This window comes from Stegodyphus dumicola, chromosome 6 (assembly GCF_044657685.1).
Source record: "Stegodyphus dumicola isolate Sdum_Otavi_A_Nest chromosome 6, ASM4465768v1".
NCBI lineage: Eukaryota > Metazoa > Arthropoda > Arachnida > Araneae > Eresidae > Stegodyphus > Stegodyphus dumicola.
The window spans coordinates 81,685,280-81,701,817 of NC_140773.1; the positions used below are offsets into that span (position 1 = coordinate 81,685,280).

Sequence of the window (16,538 nt, forward strand, 5' to 3'; positions counted from 1 at the left end):
CAGCAGTCAACTATTGGAGACCCTTTATCCACGTCACGTGACATCCAAAGCTGGTTGCCTCCAGGAACAGGTGCATCTGTGTCCACCCAAACTATATAAATAGATTACATGAATCATACTTACATTTGCGGGTACCAGCCACAGGGCTGAACTGACTGCTGAACAAAGGTCTAGTGTGGTGCCAGCATCATAGTGCGGGGACCATCGAATGGCACTGGGTTTTGTTCATGGATGAATCTTGTTTCTGTCTGTGGAGGAATGACGGCCATCGATGGATATAGCGGCGACCCAGAGAACAAACAGCCCATTTTGCCGAGCATTTCACCGGTCTTGCACCATGCATTATGGTTTGGAGAGGCATAATGTTTGATCACAAGACATCCCTGGGTACACATTAACGGCAGTTTGACAGAGGACCGCTACGTCACCAAAGTTGTGGAGCCTGTTGTTCTGCCCTAGTTGCAGGGCACACCCAACACTCTGCAATACTTACAGTCCAGCAAGACTAAGCAAGAAAATGACAAGCTGCAAGTTGCACAGCGTACTCTGGATCTGACATCCTACCCTGGCCGGCAGCCTCTCCAGCTCTGAATCCCATTGAACACCTGTGGGATGTCATTGGACGTGACATAAACCGAGAACCACGGTCGCAAACCCTGGATGATCTGCATGCATCAGTGGATGTGGCTTAGGAAAGGCTGCCTCAGGCAACCATCAGTGAACTCATTGATAGCATGTCTCGCCAGACTGCGACCTTTATCGCTGCCTGAGGTGGGCACATGAGATACTGAATAAATTGGTTTATACAGTACAAAGTCCGTAATCCGGACTCATTGGGACTTTGGCGATTCCAGATTAAGGGTTTTTCTAGATTATAGATCATCAATTTAAATCTGGTAAGATGGCATGCAGAAATTATACAATTAAAAATATGAAACCGTAATTTATGAAATAAAGAGCAACTATGATGTAAATTAAAAAAAAAAAAAAAAAAAAAAAAAGCTTATTATTTATTTGTTTACTTTATTAAACATTTCTTTCAATGTAAGTTGTTTAAGTTGCTTCGTTTTTTGTGCTAAACACGCATGAGTAAACATTAAACACGCATGCGTAACATTAAATGTGCATGCATAAAGCATACAAAAAAAAAGTTTGTGACTTTGAGGTCCGGATTATAGATCATTCTGGATAATAGATTACAGACTTACATTTACGGATACGAATTACAGACTTTGTACAGTAATAGTTTTATGTGTCTGTTTTTTCAATCATTTGCATATCCATCTCGCAACTCTCCCTGTAATTTGCATGACGCTACAAGCATTTTTTCTTGGTGTTGCAATTTCACTTTTGAAGAGTGTATTTAGATTAGGAAGGGGTAATTCCCAAAGAATTGTAAATATTGAGAGTCAGACAATGAACTCCATAAAGCTATAATGAAAAGATTCTGAAGTTTAGAGTGTCAAGTACTAAAAAGCTCAACAGACTGAATAACCAGTTTCTACTGAACAATAATGTGCCATCACACAATTTGATTTTCGACAAGCAGTTTCTAGCATGCGAAAAATTCATGATTCTTAATCACCATGTTAGCTGATTTGGTCTCTGGATACTACTTTCCGTTTTCTAAAATGAAGTCTCATGTTAAATATCATTATTTTAATAGCACTATATATATATATATTTAAAAAAACTGTAACAAGAGACTTTAAAGTATTCCAAAAATTTAGTTCTACAAAGGAAAACGGTTCTAAAAACTGTATGACCATGCCAAGCCTTGTATACACTTACAAGAATAGTGTGCTGAAAGCTAAGAAGTAAGAATACTATTTCTTAATTTTCATTTTGTGCAAATTTACCTCTAAAACTTACAGATGCACAGTATATTATTTCCAAAGATTGGACAAAACAATTTAGAGACATGAATGTAAAATAATAGCACATAACTGCGTTTGATATTACAGAAATTTCTTTAAAATATGAACTATATTTTAAAAATATATATTTGGGCACAAGTAAAATAAAGAAATTATATTGGCAATATAATATAATATATATATACAATTGTGATAAAATTCTACAATTTCAAAAGTATGCTTAGTAACAGGATAAAATGTAAATGTAATTTCATATTCAATATAAATATGATATAATTAAAACCACTGTTAAAAGATTATTAATAGATTAATTTATTTTAAATGAAAAAGGAATTATGTACATTAAAAGTTGTATTTCTCTACACATATAATAATGCACAAAATGACAGTGACACAAATTCACATTATAAGAATGATTAAATTAATTTATTTCAAATGAATGAATTATATGCATTAAAAATATATTTCTTTACACAAGTAATTATGCACAAAATGCTGATGCTGTAAATTCAAATTAAAATCACTGACAAATTTATGTAATATAATATTACATAATCATAGGGGTTCATAGTATAATATTATATTATACTATGAACCCCCCAAAAAATTTTATTTGATATGAAAGCATACTTTTTTAAATAACTTTCATTAATCCAACTTGTATTATTTTATAACTGTTGCTAATAACAGAAGTGCATCATTTTCTATTCTGACTTAAATATAAAATTTTTCTATTTAATCACTTCGGAAAATCTGAATAATATGACATGTTTTCTTGTTTAATTTTCCATCTATTCTTCATAAACTAAATTGCATAGTTTTATACTTTAAAACTTTACTCTGTCATCAAACTTCTTTAAAAATTTAACTTTTTTGAAGAATGTAATTTCTTATAATCCTAAAAGCTATAAAAATTACATTAAATTAGTATATATATACAATTAAAATTTTCTTAACATGATAAGAAAGGAAATTCACAAACTTAAAATGTTAATCATTTTCCACATACAGATTATATATTTAATTTTCCAGAAGTAAAATTTATGCATGAAAATAATCATTCTCCTTTCTTGAGATGTACAATTTAAATTCCATTTATTTTTCCTTTCTCTTTATCAAAACGGTATGAAATTATTATCATAACTGCTATAGAATTTTATTCTTAACAATTGATTTAACCTTTTTGTGCATAATGGGTATACAGAGATTTCAACTAGTTTTTACAGCTTAATTTGCTATATATTTCTTCAATGACTCGACAGCCCATGACAGGCCCTTGCCTTTTTCAGAATTTCATTCCAGGCTGTCTTACTGGCCTCAGTCTTCCAATTAATGATTTTTAAGTTAGATAATGTCTTTCACAGACAGTCTTAAATATCCAAATTTCAGTCTCCCTCTCTTTAGTTTACCTATCGGCTTGTATATGAATTTTTTTTGGTAGTTCTATTTTCAGCTCATCTTAACCTTTGGGTGCTTATAAAATTTATAATGTCTAGATACCAATATATCCAACAAATTAAGGTTCTTCAGATACTATTTATCTGATTATCCACAATAATGTTCATCAAAATCTTTCTATCAAAGACTTAAGTATTTCTTTTTCCTTTTCAATTACTGGCCAGGTTCCAGCTTCACATATCAAAACAGATATAATTAAATATTTATAAATTGTCAGGTTAGTTACTCTTTTCATAAAGTTTGGTTTCAAATAATTCTTTAAACCAAAGAGCTGATTAGTAAGTGTTACACTGTTAGAAATTTCAGGTCAGATATTGTTCTCTATATTAATTACAGAGCCAAGATATGTGAAACACTCAACACTTAAAACTTATATTCATCAATTTTTAACAGAATGATTAAATTTTGATTTTAATGCAAAACATGTGTTTACTTTTTGTTTAGTTGATGTTAAAAGTGCATTTTGGCTGCTTCAAGATCCAGTAAGAGAAATGCCTGCTTGAGTGCTTCAAAAGTAATTTGCTGTACACAGTACACATCAAATTATTACTAATACTTCTATATATAAAATGTTAAAATTAAAGCTCATATGTGGTATCATGGATAAAACAAAGACATGCATAACTAACATGAAACATAAAGATGGGAATGAAATACTAATGTGGCTGTGCTTTGTTGTGACCATCAGCAAATGAAAAGAAATCACTGTTCACATGTTTTAGTCAGCCAGAGTTCTGCACAAATGAATGTGCATTAGTAATATTATCAAGAAAATAAAAATGCCATCTAAGTACAAAACTCAGTTACTGACAAGTTGTTGAAGAAACTAACAGACTAGAACAAGTAATCTGAAGCACAGTGTCAATAAAATCATTTGAAAGGTTCACCAATTTTGGTATCATATAACAATAAAAAATGTAATTAAGAACAAGTTTTAGTATATCTAATACTTCTTTATAGTAACATTTTAAATACTTTGTAGAGTTCACTTCAGTGTGAGAACTGTAAGACTAGTAACTGCACAGAAAAGAGGGGGTTAAAAGTACCCTTTATTACACTCTTTAAAATTTACAATGCATCAACTTGACGCTAACACACTACGCCTCTTCTTAGGCGGTAACTGAGATTACAGAACTAAACTAAAAATTCGCAGATATGCACAAGTCATAGAACTAAGCTACAGGGCTCAGATAATTCCTGTGTCTTACACCTGCATCGAAACTAGTGGCAGCAAGTAAATGCAGTTAAGCCATGCGAAACAGCAATAACTCTGGGAGCAGACGCTTATGCAACAGAGGTAACAGCAATAGCCTAACTCTCTCCAACTTTCCTACTGAACCTCGGTCTTTAAAATCTTTCTTCACAAGGTAGAATTTGCATTCCTTCACACACGCTACCAAATTTAAATATTCTGGCATTGACAATTAGGGGAATGAAGGCTTATCGGAAGTAATAACAAATTAAATAAAATTAGTTATTTAAAATAAATATAAGTCCCTACAACTTAATAATTTGACTGCTCAGAATATGTTTCCAAACAGTAACTATAAAAATATATGAATGACGTAAAATTTAGTTTTATGTGCACAAAATCAAACTGAAAAAGCTACTCACTGCCATGGATGCACAGTGATAGTTTTTACAATATGAGGTGTTCCATACAAAACAGGTTTAAGAATTTTATTTTCAATGGAAAAATAACCCACATATCCTTCAGTAGTACACAGAATAAAATCTTTTTCCTCTAGAAGCTTGTTTTTTGCTTCAGATCCATCTCTAATTTGAAGTGCAGTTCTATTAAAAAAATACATTTATTTTAATAAAACCCAAACTATTATTAAAATGCATTTATTACTGTAACAGTTGCCTAGAGACAAAAAATAAAACTTCCTAACACATGGCCTTTACAAATTAAAATTAGGAATAATATAAATTGTGAAATATTTGCAAGACAAACTGTCTTTTACATTTAATATGTCTTAAAACACAGTAATCATTATAATTGTTCTGCTGAAGATGAAGTAACTGATTACTTCAATGATGTCGAAACAGATGGAAATATTTGATGGAATCCATGAATTTGTTTAATGTACTTCAGAAGCTAAATTAAAGTATATAATAATATTCCCATACGTACTTCTTCCAATTTAAGCATTAAGATTATAAAATAGAGCAAATCTTATTAGTATGAATATATTATACTATCAAAGTAATATTATATGCTACAAATTAAACTAAACAGAAATATTAGATTCAAAAATATTCATTTAAACTAATTATTTATAAAAATAACACTAATTTTATAATTTACAATACCTCAGCTAACATTCAGGAAAATTCATTGCATTAATTTCATGTAAAAATATTTTATAACATATGCAGAATCAAATGCAGTTTTAACACAATTAACTAAATATAATAAGAAAAATATATAATGCACATGATTCTTTCAATCATTTAGCAACAATAATTTCTGTTACACATATCTTTCAATTACACATTTACTCCTTTACACATTTTAAATGATTTCTAAATTAAATTATAAGAGATCTTGACTATGTCAACATTAATTAAGGTAAAATAACATGCCGAAAAAATATTAATTTAGAAGTCAAACAACAAAAATCAACAATATATTTCCAAATTTTCACAAGACTAGTTTCGACGGTTTTACCAAACTATCATCCTCAGATGCCAAAGCCATTTTTCACCTTGGCAGCTGAGGATAATGGTTTCGTAAAACCATCGAAACTAGTCCTGTAAAAATTTGGAAATATAAAGCTCATTTTTGTTGTTTGACTGCTAAATTAATATGTCAATATTTATAAAAATTATCATAAAGCTTAAACTGGTAATAACTAAATTAATTGAAAACATGTCAATGTGATACATTATGCTTCTTTGCATTTTTCTAGCATTAAAATTTGAAAATGCTAAGGGTCACAAGAAACACTATTATAGATTCAAAAAACTCTTCTTCCTGGCTGTCTTTAAAGATAACAAAAATTCTTACATTTCCCTAACAAGATCGTGCTTGAAATTAAATGACACAGAATTCACTGATCCTTCTCTAGCATCAAGTGACCTAATTCAAAAATAAATAAATAAATAAATAAATAAATATCACAAACATAATACCATATAGCCAGTTGTTATCACATCATACAAATACTCTTTTAAGTTTCTTTACATTCTAATTAATAACTTCCAAATACTAATGTATAAAATTAACTAACATACAAAAAGCACATATCAATTTGCTGAATAATAAGTTGCAATATATGTTATAATATCAGTTAAATTTTGATTTCATACATCCTGATTACATTAATATTATGATAAAGTAAGGTCCAGTATACAAAGAAATAATGGGTTGATGCAAAAGTTCATCCCATTTTGAGGGGATTTAAATTATGAGTGGATTTAGTATCCTACGTCACACTGTGATGACTGAAGTTTTCAGTGAAAAAAACATGCAAGCAGATAATGTATAAAAGTAACATGCTTCTTAGAGTATATCATAAGTTAGTAAAGTTATACAGTCCAAAGTCTTTAATCCGGATGTCCATAATCCGGAATGATTTATAATCTGGACTACAAAGCTACAAACTTTCAGCGCATGTGTAGGCATTTATGTAGCATATGCATTTATGCATGCGCGTAATACGTTTATGCATGTGCGTTTAATGTATAAGTTTAATGTATACTGTTTAACGAACAGTATAAGCTAAGCTAAAATGATCTAATTATCTATTTCAGTTAATGTTGCAGATTGCATTGTTCCTTAATCTTCTAATTGGATCCGGCTTATTATTTTTTGCAGACTGTTAGAGCAATTTTATAAAAGTAAGCTTGAACTTTTGATTATGTCAAAAAGAATTTACGATTCTGGAGCTGTCAAAGGATCTACAAAGCGAAAGCATGTTTCAATATCCATCAAACAAAAAGTGGGATTGCTGAAAAAAAATGGATAAAGGCATATCCTTTGTTTCACGAACCATTCTGGAATCTTTTTATCAATTTCACGCTGCTCTGCGGGGGAAGGGGGGACGTCGCGGTGCACAATGAACTGGAAGTTGGTCTGTCAGCACTATCCTCATCTTCAGGGCAGATGTTTTTATTTTATTTGGCTTATCGGCTTATAATTCCTTACTAAATGTAGTATTTCATCTCGATGTACTCCGTCGTGATTTAAATCAAATTCCTTATCATTATAAATATCACGAATACACATCAAATAATTTTCTGGTTGCAATTTTCTAATTTCGACTATGCATAATGTATGCTTTACTCATGTACGTGTTGAAAAAAATGTTTAATAAAGTAAACAAATAAATATTAAGCTTTTTTTTTGTAAATTTTGATAACCTTTAGATCATAATTGTTCTTTATTTCATAAATTACAGTTTCATATTTTTAATTTTATAATTTCTGCATGCCATCTTACCAGATTTAAATTGATGATCTATAATCCGGAATCGCCGAAGTCCCGACGAGTCCGGATTAAAGACTTTTGACTGTATAAAAGTAAAAGCTGATAAAAAAAAAAAAAAAAAAAAAAGTTTAAAATGACAAAGCATAGCAGGCATTGTTTGACAGAAGTAGTACTGCAGCCCTAGCATGACAAAACATTCATCAAGTGTATGTGGAAGATGCATTTGACTATAACATGTATCGTCATTCAGGAATAGAGAGAGAAACTGTAAAAATCAACCATGTTTCCAGATTTCATTAGTGGTTTCTGAGCAGATTTTTGAGCCAAGCCATATCAAATGCCACCTATATAACTGTAAAGGAATTAATATAAGCACTTAATGTCAAAAGACTGGGTGTCATGTAGTAGAACTTGCTCTTCTCATATCTAGAAAAGATTACATCCCAAAAAGGCTATATATATGGTCAGATATGAGGGGATAATCCACTGAGATCCATGTAACCAAACCATTTACATCGAAGGACCATTACATTATGCCACTGAACTACCCATCATAATGCGTTATGTTGGTAGTGTAAATTTGCATATATTTTTAATATTTCAAGAACTGTGTTTAAGTGTTATGTTACCTTGCAAAGATGGGACTGACAAAGCTGATGGACTTTGTTCTGTATATATTTATTATTACTATTTTTCAACTTAAATTTTCAATTACTTAGAAAGAAAGGACTTTATTTATTCTTTCAAATCTTTAGGATTACTACATTATTAACTGTGTGTGTAAAATTTTAGCATTATTTAAATGCAAATTTGTACTTCAAGTTTATGGCACCCATAATAGTGCTCTGACCAATCACATAGCTCGGGCTAGTCATGTGTCTCCAACCTGAATGTCTCACTTACCTTAGCTACTCATTTATTTCAACTGCTGCTGCCATGGATAAAGGTTGCTTTTCTCCTGCTCATGCATCGCCAAAGGTTACTTGCCTATTGCCATAAAATTGCTGCCATCAACTTGCCATCAATTACTTAATTATTCCTTCAAATGCTTATTTACTAAATTTACTCAAGTATTGATTTTGCCTTAGGGCATGGTGTATTTTAATAACATACACCTCTTTTTTTTTAATTTTTAATGGCCTTGGGTATAATGATTAATTAATTACTGATTAGAACTTTTAGTAATTGAAGCCAGAAACAAAGATATGATCCAAGATCCAAGGACCACCTTTAGCCCTCAAAACTGCCAGCATCTGGCATTGCATTGACTCCACAAGGTGCTGATAGGTAGTCCGAGATATCTGGTACCAAACGCTCACCAACTGGTCCTGCAATACCCGCACATTGCGAGGGGGTAGCATGGAAGCATGCATGAATTTGGTTTTCCATTTGGGACCATGAATGCTCTATTGGATTAATATCAGGTGAATTTGGGGCCAACACATGACTTGAAAGTCACTGGAATGTTCCTCAACCATTCCCTGACGATTTGATCTTTATGACATGGTGCATTATCCCGTTGGTAAACACCTTCCCCGGCTGGAAAGACTGTTGTCATGAATGGGTGAACCTGGTCTACAACAATGTTCACATAGCGCACATATATGAGGCATTATTCTATGGGGATTATGGGTTCTAATGTGCTCCATGAAAAAACTGCCTACACCATAATACCCTTGCCATCGGCTTGTTTCCTTCCGACTGTGCATGAGAGCCAGGGTTTCGTTTGGAAATCACCATATTAACACACGGCTGTCAATGTGATGGACCAGAAAACGTGATTTGTCAGACCATGCAACTTTCCTCCATTCTCCTAATGTTCCATTCTAAGGTTTCTTGGCCCATTGCAGATGCAGCTACCAATGACATACCGTCAGTGCAGGGACATGCTTCGGCCTCCGGCTGCGTAGGCTCATACACAACAATGTACATTGCACAGTGTGTTGAGAAACACTGTCTGGGTCACCACCGTTGTAACTGGTGTTGATTTTGGCTGTTGTAGCTCTTTGTTCACAGTGAACATTAAGTAGCAATCTCTGCTCTTCTCCAGAATCAATGCACTGTCAATAACACACTGCTGGGCAGCGATACACTACTTTCGATATATGCTCACAACAACTGCATGTGAACAACCCACTAAATACGCTGTTTCTGATATTGATATTCCCAGTCGCCAAGCCATAACGATTTGACTTATATTGAATTCTGATAAATCAGCTGCTTTTTCCATTATGATGCTAATCGCGCTACATTTGGAAAGACAATGCATAGCCACTTTCTATACTCTAACATCATCTGCGCACGCACTGTGGTTTTGTTCCTGGGCGCGCCCACTGTTACAGATGGAGGGTGGTCATAATGTAATGGCTCTTTGGTGTATTCTGACGTGTACAGCCAACAGTTAGACAAACTGAGACAAAAACATATATGTAAGCAACCAGCCCTTGTCAGTCACCAAGGCATTATCTTTTAGCATGAAATTCCAGATCTAATGCTGTTTTAATTAATCAGGAAAAATTACTAGACTTTGGTTAATAAATTTTACCTTTCTTCTGGATTTTGCTCATTCAGACTTGCCTTCTTTTTCAAATGTGAAAGATGGTATTCCAAAGGTTTTAAAACAACTTGGTCTTCCAAACCTTGGATGATGCACAAGATGTGAAAAGAGCATTGCAAAAGTTTTTTTATTCCAAAACAGATGAGTTTTATCTGTGAGGAATTAATCTACTACAAGGCAGATGGCAAGAGGTCATACTAAATATAAGCGATTATGTGAACATTAATTTATGTTACCTTTTTCTTTTATTCAATCTTCTTTTTTACCTAAAAATATGGGATGAGCTTTCACATCAATCCAATAAATTAATACGTATTTAAAAGGTAAAACGTCTAAGACCTACAAGATTTGATGCAATCTAATTTTATCAACATGCATTAACATTTGAAGGAATGATTAACTGCAAAAGGTTTGAAAATTTTTGAAACAGTTATTTACTTTTTACTAATTTATCTATTTACAACATTAAAAGTTCTCCATTTATGCACATTTAAGCAATGAATTTGTATATAATCAAACTGATAATAAAATAGATAGTGATATTTTTATAATTAAAATTAGCTTAAAAATATATAATTAACTCACATTATATTAGTATCATGTAAATGTCAGGCATATCTGTTTGAAGAAAAAGGAAAATTTGGCACATTATTATAAAGAAATTTACATGCTATTTAATAAAATGTCTCTACTAAACTGTTAACATGCTTAAAAAAGTACCATATCAAACCTACCTTTCCACTTACAAACAAACAACAGACAGAGAGGTAGGAAAAACTAAAATGATATAGAAAACAATCATGGCAATGCAGGTCTACTTTTTCATGATAGTAAATATGTTATCATACTTATAAGCCAGACATTTAATAATTTATCTGTCCTTTCAATTAATTTAATCTAACAATATGATAGCGCAGCCTTTGCAAGAATGCTGATTATTTAGAATATCAATATGTATCACATACCTCCCAAGTAATAGTCTACAATTCTCTGGTTCAACAACAGTGTAAATCTATGACGGAAAAAACATGTATCACACACATGTTCTGTTGAAGGATCCTTATAGTGGTATACTGTCCTGTTGAATAAGCACGCAAAAGACATGAGTATGATCACATGGATGTTCCCCCAATGATGTTTCAGAACATTACTGGAATTCTATTACACAACAGTTATAAACATCCTCAAAACATCCGCAGCCACTACCCTCTGTTGCATTTAGGCATGTCGGGTCCAAAACTTCAGATGATTTTCTTTATATTATGTCAACACATACCAGTCTGAAATTGTTGGAACCATAACTTGATAAAAGCACCATTGTAGTCATATTATGTCCATTGGGTGGAACAAATAGAGACTATGTGCATAGTCTTATGGTCAACAATGGTATTTCAGTAATTGTTAGTCTATACCTCAAGAAAAAAAAAAAAAAAAAAAAAAAAGTTTTGCTCAAATGTTAGTGTACCTGTATCTCTCACTAAGTTCTTGCTATTACCTATATCAGTTCATTACAGCTGTTGGTCATTACTAAGCATACCAAATAATGCTATATGTTATTGCCCATTTTCAGTACCAGCTGCACACTGGATATAATAAAAATACACACTTGAAAATGCACTAAAATAAAAATCAAAACTAAATTTTACCTTCAGACATCTGTTTAGTATTTTTTATCAGAAGTAAATCTGAAAGTAGCTTGCAATAGGATACCAACTTTATTTTAAGTTCCATAACAACACATTATGCAGTTCCCTACATACATATATGTATTTCAGTAATTAAAGTTAATTTTACTGTGCAGTATGGTGGCATATACTGGAATTTTGTTTTTAAAGAACACATATGCCAGAGATATAAAAAGCATTTACGGTTTAGTACTATTAAAATTTTCTGTAAACAACATTTTGAACAATAAGTACTTTCTCTACTTTTTAACTTATAATAGAATGTTCATAAAAAAAGATACAGTCAGCTAAATTTGAGTTGCAAACAAATATATATTTTTAAATATTACCATTTTACATGGAAAGTTTCGTCATAATAATGAATTTTGCCTTGAGCTGTTCCAGCAATTATATAACTTCCACTAATACCTAAAAATGGTATAGCACATTGTGAAGACATAATCTGTAGCATGCGTATACACACTCGTTGCCTAGGATCCAAAAACAACCTTTCTTTCAAATGATTAGCTGCAAGAAATAAAAATTTTCAATTTTTAATGTTGAATTAAAACTAATTTTAACATATGCAGAAGTTACTAACTATAATATTAATTAAACCTGCTCTGCATTTGCTATACATTGGTCTATCCCAGAGAATAATCCTGCCACTTGTAGTTGCTGTTACTGCTAATGATGATGTGGTTATAAAAACTGTTTGAGAAAACTCTCCAGCCTGATGTAAAGTTTTCTATAGTAGTAAAAACGATAATTATAAATTTAAATACAATTTATAAAATATTACTTGAAATTAAATTGCTTGCTATCTTTTCATTTAAAACATCATGAAACAAAATGAATGATTGAAGCAGCTTGTTTTCAATTCCAGATAGTAATTTGGAGTAAACTGTGACTACCAATAAACAAAAAGATAACAACAAATAAAAATATCATAAATATCTATATTTTTAACAGAGTTTTTAATTCAAAACTTTAGTAAGGAAATAATTTATGGAAAAAAGTTTTAAAATATAAAAAAATGTGAATCATGAAAATAGAACTGCAATTTTAAGAATTATTTGTTAGGAAAGTATATCCTAAAATGGACAAAAGAAGAACATGACATAAAAAGATAACCTAAACATATTAAACAAATCTTAAAAGCAGGTTTTAAATATTAGAATTTTAAATCAACTATCAAAATATAATTAAATGGAAATTGCTCAGGCTAAGAATAATCATTAATATTGTAGTTATTTTTTTAAGATTTTCAACCATCCTTTGGCTTCCAAAATATAGTCTGAAGATGGCCTTAGAATAGTCAAAATAGGCTATAAAAATTACCAAATTTAAAAATTCCTTAACAGAATTTTGCCAAGCAATTTTTATATTAAAAATTATTAGCAAATATAAATTTGTAGCATTTTTTTTTAACTTGACAATTAAATGACATTTTAAAAATGCTTTCAGAAATTTAATATTTCTACACTATTATCATTGACTCACATGCAGAGACAACATTTTATCTATCCAGTAATACTCCAAATTACATTACTTCAATTTAAAAAGTGCAGTTAGAATTTTTTTACTAATAACAACAATTATCAGTTAAAAGTAATACTCAAAACTCTCCTTCTGGATTCTTTTAAATTTCATTATTTTAAAAGTGGACAATTCTCAATTTTAAGATAAGTTATTTATATTGCTACGTATCCTACACTGTTTTATTGCAACTTATTATACACTGTTATATTGCTACTTATTGTACTTTGCTATATTACTACTTATTGTACATTGTTATATTGCTACTTATTGTACATGTTATGTACTTATATTGCTATTTATACTGTTAAAGTTAAATCATTAATTCAATTTAAAAAGTACAGTTAGAATTTTTTTACTAATAATAACAATTTTAAGTACTTCATCATAAAGATTGCACATATCAAGCACTGAGGATATTAATTCTCCATCCTAAGCAAAAAAGAATGATAATATATTAGTAACACAAAAGTACTGAATATTAATAAAATGAATATAAAGAATTTTATAATATGACAGCTAACATTTTCTTCACCACATACCTTGTGGAAAAAATATACATTATTTCTACTGCAAGTTGCAAAATGTGAAACATCTGTAGGATGAAAACTGGCATAATGCTAGAAGAAAGAATTAAAATAGTTTTAAATGAAAATCCATAATACTCATTAATTTATAACTATGAAAGATGAAAGTGATGTAGTCATTGAGAATTTTTATGCAAAGATTAGAAAAATTTTAATTTTACTTTGATTTACCGTAATTTCCGGAAAAAAGGCCGCATCAGCGTAAATACTGCACTCGAGAAAAATGGCGGGAAAAAAATTAAAATTACACAGAAACACCGCAATAGATTAAATTGCACGTGACATCGTCGTGGGCCGCATAGATGCAAAAACTCAACCTAAGTCCTGATATATGTCATACCAGTTAAGAAAAATGCATGAAATGAAACCATAACTCAAAAATAAATTAAAGGTAAGAAATGTATAGCTTCTGTGCCATTTAAAGACATTTTCAAAAACTTTCCGCTCCCTAATTAAAAACTATCCAACAAGTACTTGTACCCAACTGATGGGATCTGTATTTGGCAGAATGCCAAGAAAAATCCATTCATGCTGAAGGCGAAATACGTCAGAGTTCGTTATTTCGAGGCAGGTGGAGTCGTGTCCGCCTTTGAAAAAAATTGCAGAAAAGGCAGGGAGATTGATGAGGGAGAAGGCAGGGAGATGGGGAGAGGATGGGTCCTGGAAGATTCATCGAATGGCAGAGGAGAGAGACTATTCAAACTGATGAGAATGTTGATTTGAAAGGGGGAAGAATGTTATTGTTCTGAGATCTCGTTTAGGGTGAATAAGGCATGTAGGTCTGTTCAAGGGAAAAAAGAATGTAAACAAAATAACGTTCGCAAAAAGCAACTGAGTGGTCTTTTGTGTGGGAACAGCACTAGTCTATGCACAATGACAAGGCCATCCAAACTATGTACAATGACCATCATAGGAAATATTTTATTTTTAGTGCACCTAAACGCCGCATGGGTAGAAACGCCGCACCCGCTGAAAATTTAAGTTTTAAACACGTAAACGCCGTGGCGTTTCTTCCGGAAATTACGGTAATTTAACTTTGATTTTTCAGTTCTATAATTAATGTCTTTCATATTTAATTTTTCAGTTCTCAAGTAATATGTTTTATATAATTAAAAAACAGTGTTTAAATACATAACTCTCACATAGAAATCAGATTAAAATCTGTTTAATATGTCTAAGTTGCATATATTTTTATGCCCATGTTCATACTGAGTACATCTAAATAGTTAAATGTGATTAAGGCCTCAAAATTATTGCATTTACAGGATTAATCATTCCATATAAAAGTAGAATTATTGAAAGTGTATGTTCAAAAGCAGATATACCATGGGAATGATAAAATATCATATAAAACATGTTAAATTATTGTTACTATTGTTATACTGCTTACTATTATATAACTAAAACGACCCCCTCCAAAAAGGCAAAAGAAGACAAAAAAGCAGGAGTCTTAGAATTTTCTCCTTCTTTTTAAAAATATAATGTATTATATTTTCTGAAATTTTTGAATTAAACATTGAATGCAAGTATATAATGTATTATATTTTTTGCCTCTACAATTTTCCCAAAATACATTGTTCATACTGTGAGTACATCTAAATCAGTATTGTTCATACTGTGAGTACATCTAAATATTTTTTGCCTCTACCATTTTCCCAAAATACATTTTTAGATTATTTTTTTTTACTTTTAAAAGGATTTTAAGAATGATTATTTTAAAACATTGAATGCAAGTATCTTTTATGACAATTTGAGAAGTGCTATGATACATAACTTTGCTATTTTATACTATTTCGATAATGCAATAAATTAGAGTTCATTAAGAATGATTCCTAAAATATAATAAATAAAACTTTAAAAAAAAGTGTTTTACAAACAATCGCACAGCCCAAACAGCAATACCATATACAAATGTAAGCAGAGACATCAGCTGGTTCAATTAAAATGCATTTTACATTTTGAAAAATATTTTAAATTTGAATAAAATAAATAGGAGAAAATAACATTCACACTTGATACTTCATATTCTAAAACTTATTTTACAATTTGCATGCAAGTTGTCTGAAGATAATTTCATGTAACATTTATAATGATATGATGCATGCTATAAATTTCATGCAAATTTAGTCATTACAAAATGATCATATCATTATTTTAGTGATCCATGTACTCAGCTTTTTCATCATCATAATTCTTGACTTTTTTACCTCTCTAACACATGCAATTGATGAGCAATGATTTTAAATATCTTAATATATAAATATTATGGTTAAAAATGAAATGCATCATTAGAGCAGACAGAAAATAATGCTTGGATAACTAAACAACATTGGAACATTTTATTGTCTTTTGTGATTGCATTTTCATTATTTTATTCATGGAAAGGTGAAATGCAGCTGAAATATGCTAGAAAGATTTCTT

At 30.9% G+C, this 16,538-nt stretch overlaps 1 protein-coding gene across 5 annotated transcripts in view; it reads right to left on the minus strand.

Annotated features, from left to right (window-relative positions):
- The window catches only part of LOC118195399 (cilia- and flagella-associated protein 251-like), a 158,387-nt gene that overhangs the window by 99,923 nt on the left and 41,926 nt on the right, over window positions 1–16,538 (minus strand). For 4 of the 5 annotated variants that reach the window (XR_015041669.1, XR_015041670.1, XM_085818581.1 and 1 more), the window contains exons 6-11: window positions 14,073–14,150; window positions 13,912–13,962; window positions 12,610–12,739; window positions 12,342–12,519; window positions 6,349–6,420; window positions 4,950–5,129 (exon numbers count right to left, since the gene is read on the minus strand). Coding sequence is in view for 3 of the 5 variants with exons in the window: in XM_085818581.1 (XP_085674707.1) it covers window positions 4,950–5,129; window positions 6,349–6,420; window positions 12,342–12,519; window positions 12,610–12,739; window positions 13,912–13,962; window positions 14,073–14,150 (689 nt within the window). In the remaining 2 variants the exon portion in view is untranslated. The remainder of the gene's footprint in view (window positions 1–4,949; window positions 5,130–6,348; window positions 6,421–12,341; window positions 12,520–12,609; window positions 12,740–13,911; window positions 13,963–14,072; window positions 14,151–16,538) is intronic. The other variant, XM_085818583.1, reaches the window with a different exon arrangement.